The sequence below is a fragment of the Dipodomys merriami genome, unplaced genomic scaffold (genome assembly GCF_024711535.1).
Source record: "Dipodomys merriami isolate MVZ:Mamm:240054 unplaced genomic scaffold, mDipMer1.0.p SCAF_672, whole genome shotgun sequence".
Taxonomy (NCBI): domain Eukaryota; kingdom Metazoa; phylum Chordata; class Mammalia; order Rodentia; family Heteromyidae; genus Dipodomys; species Dipodomys merriami.
The window spans coordinates 311466-321103 of record NW_027206260.1 but is presented as its reverse complement, the minus strand read 5'-3'; the positions used below and the strand labels follow the sequence as shown (position 1 = coordinate 321103).

Sequence of the window (9638 nt, the reverse complement as noted above, 5' to 3'; positions counted from 1 at the left end):
TCAATTCAGCCTCATGCCTGTAAACCTACCTGCTCAGGAGGCTGAGATTTGAGGATCGTAGTTCAAAGCCAGCCCAGGCAGGAAAGTTCCCTGTAAGACTCTCTTTTTTTTTGAGGGGGGGGATCGGTTGTGGGGCTTGAACTCTGGGCCTGAACGCTGTCCCTCAGCTCTTCAGCTCAAGGCTAGAGCTCTACCACTTGAGCTGCAGCACCACTTCCAGTTTTCTGGCAGTTTATTGGAGATCAGAGTTTCACGGACTTTCCTGCCTGGGCTGGCTTTGAACCGCGATCCTCAGATCTCAGCCTCTTGAGTAGCTAGGATGACAGGCGTGAGCCACCGGCGCCCATCTGACTCTTTTATTTCCAAGGAACCACTCAAAAAGCAGAAAGGGCACTGTGATTCCAAGTGGTAGAACACTAGCCTTGAGCTGAAGAGCTCAGGGACAGTGCCCAGGCCCTGAGGTCAAGCCCTATATAACCAGCCCAAAAAAGAAAGGAAGGAAGGAAGGAAACCAGTTCAGTCTCTAGAAGCTGCAGCAGGTAAGAAGCACTGTGCACAGGCTTAACGAGAAATTACAGCTTTATGTCTGACATATTCCCAAAACAAGAGGTCAGGGCCAGGCCTACTCCAGTTGCATCACCTTCTGAATCCAGTCCACAAACACAGATACACGCATGAAGATGGCTGGCCATCGGGGCCGGGCACACACTCGGTTGGGGATTATAATTCCCTGTAGGACCCAGCAGTCATGGGTAAAGCAGGCAAGTGGGCCTCCGTAGTCACCCTGGGCAGGTAGAAGAACTGATGAGAACTTTGAGCTTTGGACACCTGCAGGGACTACTAACTTCCTTCATGATGACACAAGGACCTTTCCAGGCCTTTCCCCACCCCTGGGCTGGCCTCAGGGCCTCTACCACTCACCTCACAGGCCCCTGTAGGGACCAACAGCCCTTCGGTGCACATCTCATTCTCGTGGACACGCCCTCGGTGCTTTACATTACATTCCTGGTTGGAGATGACGTTCATCGAGGCTACATGTAAGACTGAGGCACCACTTGATCCTGCTGTGAGGAGATTCAGAAGGGTGAGGAAAAGAACCTGGGGCTGGAGGGCCCAGGACTGGGCCTCTGAGCCAATGTCCTGGAAGAGTCCACTCACCTTTGCCCTCTCCCCAGCCTGCGATCTCACACTTGGTCCTGGGAGGTACCACATACCGCTCGGGGGGCAGGCAGATGAGGGCCACACGCTGGTTCAGGGTCACTGATCTTTAGCAGGAAAACAAGGGCAGTAAAGGGGCCGGAGATCTCAAGACCCCACCCATTTCCCACTCTCACCTTGTCCACGTACCTCTCCAGCTTGAGCAGTACAAGCTGGGAACTCGAAGGGCCACACACCATCTTGGCTATAGGAACCCGCTGCAGGTCTGGCTCTCCAGGCTGTGGGTTCTGGAACAGGGTACCCGACCAGACTTCATATCCCGTGAGAGGTTCATGGCTGGGAGAGAAGCTGAGTTAGGTCATCCTTGACTTCTAGTCTCCTGCCCCCATATTTTGGCTTGCCTGGGAGAAGGGTAGAGATGGGGGACATGGTGGGGGGGGGCGGGTAGCTAAGGGAATTAGGGGGTCTCCAAACCCTAGGGAGGCTTACCAAGATGAAAAGCATTGCCGGGCAGTCAGTACCCACTTCTCCTTTACTAGAGATCCCCCACAGAAATGTTCGCCTTTCCTGGAAGAGTGAGGATCAGAAGGAAACTGAGTCAGGGGCTACCTCCTGGACCTGCCAGCTTCTGGCTAGGAAGTCGGTCAAGTGGCAGGCCACACGGGACACTCTGCGGGGGGCGGGGGGCGGGAGACAGGCATCTGGGCCTCACCGATTACGTAAGCTGACCGTCCAAGGTGAGTTCCCTGGTTGGCCGCCTACCACGCGCATCATGGAGCGCCGCCGGTCCATCCTGTCCACCCGCTTGCCACACTTCTCAAACTGCACCGGGACTGAGGAATGGGATGGCGTGGGGGGGGGGAACCCTCTTGGATGGAGGTAAGGTTCAAAGGGGGTGGTAACCCCACCTCCCCAGAACTGGCTCAGATCTGTACCTGGGGGTTTCAGGATGGATGGTAACTGGTCTTTATCTGAAAGATACACGTTGACCCAAGTTAAGGGAGGGCAGTCTTGGAGAAGGGCGGGGGAGGGTGTGTAAACTAGGGGAAAATGGTCACCAGCACCCACTACAGTGTTTCAAAGCACAGTAGTCAAATAGCGTCCCCGGGTCCGTAGTATAACACCAGGGCCCGTGGCTGTCTCCATCTGGGTTCCGACAGAAGTTTTTCTCCAGTTGTGGAGCAGAGGCCGGTGTGAATCTAAGATGGGAAGGAGGCGAAGCAAAGTTGTGGTTCAACGTTGGCCTGTAATCCAAACTAGTCAGGAGGCTGAGATCAGAGGATCGTGCTTTGAAGCCAGCCCCGGGCAGGAAAGGCTGTGAGACTCTTCAATTTAACCAACAGAAAACCAGAAAGTGGGGGCTGTGGCTCAGAGTGGTAGAGCCTTGAACACAAAGTACTCAGGGGGCCCTGAGTTCAAGCCCCATGACCAAAGTTGGGGCAGAATCAGAGCAAAGCAGTCCCAGAAGTCTAAGCATGTCACCTTGTCAGCCCCCAAAACACCCACACAGAGACTCACTGTGGTTTGTGGGGTGTCTCTGCAGACCAGTGCTGACACGGGATACCCTTGCGTGTCTTGTTAACCGAGCCACGGTACTGCTTTCCTGAGCCCTGGTAGCAGTCTGTGGTGGGTAGGCCAGAGTGGCTCATCAGAACCTAATGCTCAGCCTGGATCCCGCTCAGCCTGGAAGTTTCCAGCCCTAGCCCTCACCCCCTCCTCTCCACAGCCTTACCCTCGGGCAGTATTTCATCCGTACAGCGTGGGATCTGGTAGCAAAAGGCCACGCGCATGCCTGGCCGGGTTGTAAAGCACCAGGGTGCTTCTGAGCCATCCGGGTTCCTGCAGAAATTCTCCCGAAGGTCCCTGAGCAGTGGGTGGCAAGAGTCACAATCAATGCTTGGGGAGGGTCTCCCCTAACCCTTGAGCTCCACCCAGGCCCCTCTCCCCCACCCTTCCTATCCATCAACCCACTTGCACGCGTATTTCTCCGGGGAGAAGCCATGTTGATGTGGGCTCTGAGAATCCCAGCGCTGGCAGGGTACACCGGCGGTAGTGGTATTGGCCGTACCCCGGTAGCCCTCACCCTTCCCTCGGAAACAGTTGAACGTTGTGGCCACCTGATCTGGTGGTGCCCTGGACCCTGAGATGAATCGAGACTGGAATTGTTTTGTTTTGTCAGTTGTGGGGCTTGAACTCTAGGCCTGGGCGCTGTCCCTGAGCTCTTCAGCTCAAGGTGAGCGCTCTACCACTTGAGCCACAGCGCCACTTCCACTTCTGGATGGTTTATTGGGAGATAAGAGTCTCATGGACTTTCCTGCCCCGGGCTGGCTTTGAACTGTGATCCTCAAATCTCAGCCTCCTGAGTAGCTAGGATGACAGATGCTGAGCCACTGACACAGCCCGAGGCTGGAATTGGAGCTCAAAGATTTTTGTGCTCAACTCAGCCCCCTTCTAGACCCTCCCCTAGGCAAGCCATGTTCTGTTCCCCCTCGCCCCCTCTTCCCCAGCGCCTCTGCCCTCCAGACTCTGTCCCCCCCCCCCCAAAGTCTACCACAGCTGGGAATAGCGCAGAATTCCCGCTCAAGCTGCGGGTCTGTGGTGTAACACCAAGGCCTTTCTGATCCATCTGGATTTCGGCAGTAGTTGTCATCCAAACCTCGCTCCATGAACCTGAGAGCGGGAACTGATTGTAAATAAGACTCTGGAATTCTGATGGGGGAGGCTCCCTTCCCTCTTTCCCTCCCTCCTTCCCTCCCTCCTTCCCTCCCTCCTTCCCTCCCTCTGGAGGTGTGGACTCTGCCCTTAATCCACACATACTTGCCAGGATGGAAGGGATGCTGGTGAGGGTATTGCAGATCCCAACGCTGGCACTCTCGTCCTGACTCTGTGTGGTCTACAGAGCCACGGTAATCTTCACCATTGCACCAAACGCAAGCAGCTGGAGAGAGAGGTGGTTTTTTGTTTTTTGTATTGGATCGATCAGAGAGGCCTAGGATAGATCTGGTAGCTGCAGCCAGGCGCCGGTGGCTCACGCCTGTCATCCTAGTTACTCAGGAGGCTGAGATCTGAAGATCACGGTTCTAAGCCAGCCCGAGCAGGAAAGCCTGGGAAACTCTTATCTCCAATAAACCACTTAGGAAACCGGAAGTGGCGCTGTGGCTCAAGTGGTAGAGCGGTCCCCAAGAGCTGTGAGACAGCACCCAGGCCCAGAGTTCAAGCCCCATGACCACCACCACCAACAACAACAAAAGAACTGGTAGATGCAGCTTACCTTCCTGGCAGGACTTGATACCACAGCTTTGGAAACGCACAGAAGGGTTTGTTGTGTAGCACCAGGGACCTCCAGGGTCCCCATCGGGATTCCGACAGAAGTTCTCTTCCAGGCCATTCTGGAGTGTGGGCGTGTACCTGCCAACAAGGAGCAGCAATGGCAGTGTGTCCTGAGGGAATTCTGCAGGCAGAAATGGCAGGAAGATGCCCGTCTCACCTGTGATCATTAGGAAACCTGTGGTTCCAGCTTTGGCAGGTCAGGCCACCTGCTGTAGTGGCCACAGTGCCCCGGTACCCGACCCCTTTGTCCATAATACAGGTCCGGATGTAGTCTGGAAGTTAAGAGGGAAAAGGTCAATAGGGACTGAGGTTAAGGTTCCTCTCTCTCCAACCTTGCTGCTTCTCACTGTTACTTGCCTTTCTTCTGGAAGAGATCACAGCACCCAGAATGGTGTATTTGGGTGTTGGGGGAGTTCTGGGTCCATGGTAACAATTGGCAACCGTGGCTACTCCTATTGTAGTGGAAAGCCCTGGGGAAAAGGCATGGGTGTTCCCCAGTGGCTCAGGTTACCATGACGACCAGCCATACCTAGGCTACTTGGCCACTCACCGGCAATCCAGGAGAGGCCCACAGAGCCTAGCACATTCTTCAGCATTTGCTACGTCCTCTTGCCAAGGCCCAGGCACCACGGCATGTAGCAGATTCTGCAGCTGGGTGCCCCGGAGCAGCTGGAAGTCATTCAATGGTGAGCGTTGCCCTGTATGGGTGGGCGCAGGGTTAAAGGGGACATACATGTCATATATTGACTCATTATTCAAATGCAAGGCCTCTAGGGTGGGCCTTAAGTATACTTTCTTTTCTTTTTTCTTTTTGGTCAGTTGTAGGGCTTGAACTCAGGACCTGGTCGCTGTCCCTGAGCCTTTTTGTGTTCAAGGCTAGTGCTCTACCATCTGAGCCACAGCTCCACTTCCTGTTTTCACAGACTTTCCCACCTGGGCTGGCTTTAAACTGGGATCTTCAGATCTCAGCCTTCTGAGTAGCTAGGATCACAGGCATGAACCACTGGTGCCTGGCTTATTTTTTTGTTATTGTTATTATAAAGGTGATATTGTCCTTTTGGGGCAATGTCCCCACTTTCCTTGGTCTTGCCTAGTATTTCCCTTCCATCCCCACCCACAAGTTGTACAGCTCATTTTCCACCGTTTCTAGTGAGTACCACTGCTACATTTGTTCGCCCTTTGTCCCTCCATTTCTTTTTTTTTTTTCCATTTTGTTGTCGGTTGTGGGGCCTGAACTCTGGGCCTAGGTGCTGTCCCTCAGCTCTTCAGCTCAAAGCTAGTGCTCTACCACTTGAGCCACAGTGCTGCTTCCAGCTTTGTCTGCTTAGGTGGTGCTGAGGAATTGAACCCAGAGCCTCATGCACGCAAGGCAAGCATCTACCACTGAGCCACCTTCCCTGCCCTGTCCCTCCATTTCTGTGCCTTCCCCCCTACCCCCAAGTCTCCCTCCCAAAGACTTTCAAAGGGAGAAACAGGCCCAAATATGGTGGTTAAGAGTACCTACATTTAGTAAGCCAAGCACTGGACTCAGGTGGGCAATGGTACTTTCTCTGAGGACCTTACCCTATCTCATCTCTCAAATGAGATCATCATTACAGTACTCAGAGAGGACTTAGCATTCTGACTCCAAGCGCTCATCAACATGGAAGCATATTAGAGGGAGAGAAATGGTTGTTGTCTGTACATCTGTCCTAGCACCAACAGCAAACATGCTAACTTAGCAGGCCCAAGTGGCGGTGTGTGTACGTATTCCCAAAGCTTCCCAGCTCATCGAAAGGAGCCAAGGTCACTGCTTTTTTCCCCTACTAGGAAAGTGAACTCTTGGCAAGCATAGTGTCGCATGGATTTGGCGCCAGTCTCCTCCTGAAGGCAGATGGGGAGAAGGGCAGGGTTAAGGGGACAAGGGGGCCACTCACCGAGAGGCCCTAAGCACTGCATCAGAAGCAGCAGCAGTGCAAGCCACCCCATCCTCCTGGAGGCTGCACTGTCACCCACCACAGCCCCATCCAGGAAGTTGTGAAACCTGTCACTACAGGATTGGATGGCTCTACCTCCACACCCCCTACTCCAGGCATGCTGGGGCCTGACCTGAGACCTTGCTAACCAGTCAGATGGGGCCAGGCCCTCAGTGCTCTGTGGGAGCAAGTGCAAATACTTTCACTTTGGTATAGGTAGACCCCCTGAGAGGCCTCCCTGGGTAGCAGGAAGGGGCTTTGTACGTTCAGTGGGTTTATAGGAAGTGGTGTGTGTGTGTGTGTGTGTGTGTGTGTGTGTGTGTGTGTGTGTGTGTGTGTGTGTGTGTGTGTGTGTGTGTGTGTGTGTGTGTGTGTGTGTGTGTGTGTGTGTGTGTGTGTGTGTGTGTGTGTGTGTGTGTGTGTGTGTGTGTGTGTGTGTGGTTTCCTTGAAGCCTAACCTTGTCTGGGTTCTAATCCATGCAAATGGTGTCATTCCACTTTCGCCCCTGTAAAGTGAGGAACATTTCTGCCTTCCCCTTTATCTATTGGGCCCCAGCTGTAAGCAAGTCGGCCCACACCCCTGGCAGCAAAGCCTGCCAAGCAGATCATCTCATGGAAGGTAAGTAAGCAAGGCGGCCTTTTGAGTCTAATAGAGGTAACTTGGATCCTGATAGAAATAACCTGGCCTTCAAGTAAGGTAAGAGTTGTTGAGACAGGTGACCTAGAAATCCTGGTGAGGGCTTCCATCTCCAGCCTCTGAGATGAGGTGAGCTTGGGCAGGTGTGTGTGTGATTCCCCCCGCCCCCCGCCCCCCGCCCCATCCCTCGCAGTAGTTAATAGGAGCTGGGCAGCAGGCCGGCCGGGCTCTCCGCGCGCGTGCGCAGCTGGAGGCGCAGCGCGCCAGCGGGCGGGCGGGCGCGGGGTTTGGCTCCAGTCGGGCACCGTAGCAGCGAGAAGCCGGGCGGATGTTGTGAGCCGGTGGTGGCGACCGACGGACGGGCGGACCAGCCGGCCGGCGGGGTTGGTGGTGGTGGTGGGGGGAGGCTGAGGGTGAGTGAGGGGGCCGCCCGGGCGGCGAGGCTGGGGCTGGCTCCGAGGCGCCGGCGCGCGGCGGGGCGGGGGGGGGGGGGAGGCCGGGCCTGACAGGTCCCGGGGAGCCCTGGGGCGGGATGGGGGGGGGCCCGGGCGCTGCCCGCCCCGGCCTGGGCCTCCCGGGCCCGCGTCGGCCCGGCTCCGCGGCCGGGGCGTCCCGTCGGCCCTCGAGCCGCGGTGTCGCCGGGATCCGGTAGTTTCCACCTACCTGATGCCCGGAGCCGGCTTCGGGCCGGGATTGGCTGGGCCGGGCTGCGGTCCCGCCCCCCCCCCAGGCCCGGCCCACACCTGAGCGGCCCGGGAGGGCGTCGGGGCGCGGCGGGTCGCGGGCGGCCCGGGCGCTGCGGTAGGTGACGGGGAGATCGGGCGGCCGGACGAGGAGAATCACCTCCCTCTTCCCCCCCCTTACTGGGCAGACAGACAGATGGACGGGCGGACGGGCGGGCGGGCAGGCAGGCAGGCAGGCAGGCAGGCAGGCAGGCAGGCGTGGTGCTGAGGCCGGGCCGGGGTGGTGGTGTCCCGAGCCTATCCGAGGCATCGCCCGAGGTCCACGCGCGGGAGCCCGCGGTGCCCGGCCCCTCCGGCCACACGTGCTCCTTTTAACTCTGGGGAAAACGTGGCTTCATGGAATTGAGATCTTTTGTTTTTCCGCTTCCCTCAGCTCTGGGGCAGCGGTGTCATGGTTATGTTTCCAACACCTGTTTGCAATGAACCATCATCCATCCTACACCTCACACCCCACCCATCCTTCTCCTTGAGTTTTTAATTAGTACTTTTTTTGGGGGGGGGCAGGCCTGGGGCTTGAACTTAGGGACAAGGTACTTGTTCTTTTCGTTTTTCCGCTCAAGGCTAGTTGCTTTTATCGTTTGGGCCACAGCCCCATGACTGGCTTGTGTGTGTGTGTGTGTGTATATGTGTGTGTGGTACTTTAGAGATAAGAGTTTCACAGACTTTTCCTACCCCAGGCTTAATCCTCAGATGTCAGCTGCTTCCTGAGTAGCTAGGATTACAGGTGTGAGCCTCCAATGCCTGGATTTTTTTTTAAAAACACCACATATAGCTACTGAACTGAATGGTACAGCCCCCTATAATGAAGCCAGTAGCAGGTTCTAGAGCAACTGCAGCAACAGCATGCTATGTGAGGGTTAGATAAGCAATAGGAAGACCATTGGTGTGTTCTTGGAAGAGGAAGGCAGGCCCATGTGTGTGATTGGAAGCCAGAGCGTGAGTGTGGACTAGAGAAAGCAGGAACTTGGGGTGAAGGGAAGAAGTCACAGCCTTGCTGAGCGCCAGTGGCTCAACCTGTAATCCTAGCTACTCTTGAGGCTGAGATCTGCCGCCCGGTGGGGCAGGAAAACCCACCAGACTCTTGTCTCCAGTTAATCACCAAAAAGCTACACGTGGCTCAAATGGTCACCAAAGCATCAGCCTGGAGATTTGGGCAACATAAGGGCTGTAGCTGACCCAATTGGTCTTGGCTTACCATAGACTTGGAGGAATGTGCTTTTCTGGTTTTGGTCTTTTCTGGATACGATCTAGATTCTGTGTGGCAAAACTGAGCGACCCCCCCCCCTCACTTTGGACATTGCCATTTGATGTCCTCAAGAGCAGAGGCTTTGGGTTAGGAGTCAGCAGACATGGCTGACACGGTCCTTGGCACTATGAGCGTATGCCCCAAGTGCCCTCCTTTGTGTTGGAAGCTGGAAGTCCCTTGCCTTCTCCTTCCCTAGATTGGTTTGTGGGAGACTGCATGAATCTGACCTCACCTGCTCCCAAGCCTTCCTGCCTTTGCAGGGCTCGGGTCTGGAAGAGTCTGTGGCTGGCCTGCAGGAGACAGACCACATCCGGGCTCAGCCTCCGGGACCACTGGCCCTGCCCATGACCGATGAAGGATGGCATCCAAGGGGGGCGGCGTGTCCTTCTCCAGCAAGAACTATAGACTGAGCTCAGATGCTGAGAAATCCAGGGTTACAGGTAAGGGCCACCCGGGAGGATGCACTTGGGATAGGGGGAAGGAGACAAAAAGCACCAATACAGCCAAGACCCCGATCAAGCAAGCCTCAGGCCTTTTAGCAACCCCTTTGTCCCCGTGAATCAATTCTT

At 55.7% G+C, this 9638-nt stretch overlaps 2 protein-coding genes across 6 annotated transcripts in view; one reads left to right on the top strand and one right to left on the bottom strand.

The window, feature by feature from the left end:
* Window positions 1-561: 561 nt before the first annotated feature.
* LOC138815842 (hepatocyte growth factor-like protein) lies at window positions 562-6494 on the bottom strand. The gene is given in 19 exon segments (XM_070005215.1): window positions 562-784; window positions 922-1061; window positions 1159-1265; window positions 1348-1494; window positions 1648-1725; window positions 1871-1991; window positions 2094-2129; window positions 2227-2357; window positions 2677-2779; window positions 2891-3021; window positions 3130-3298; window positions 3710-3828; window positions 3976-4096; window positions 4430-4566; window positions 4646-4760; window positions 4846-4958; window positions 5039-5186; window positions 6405-6461; window positions 6464-6494. Coding segments are annotated over 19 exon segments (2166 nt in total). The 3' UTR covers window positions 562-622.
* A 523-nt stretch (window positions 6495-7017) lies between these two features.
* Window positions 7018-9638, top strand: part of LOC138815839 (E3 ubiquitin-protein ligase RNF123) — a 28703-nt gene continuing 26082 nt past the window's right edge. For 2 of the 5 annotated variants that reach the window (XR_011368498.1, XM_070005206.1), the window contains exons 1-2: window positions 7376-7463; window positions 9266-9509. Coding sequence is in view for 4 of the 5 variants with exons in the window: in XM_070005206.1 (XP_069861307.1) it covers window positions 9428-9509 (82 nt within the window). In the remaining variant the exon portion in view is untranslated. Of the gene's footprint in view, window positions 7063-7375; window positions 7494-9265; window positions 9510-9638 lie in introns of those variants that run through there. The other 3 variants (XM_070005208.1, XM_070005210.1, XM_070005207.1) reach the window with 3 other exon arrangements.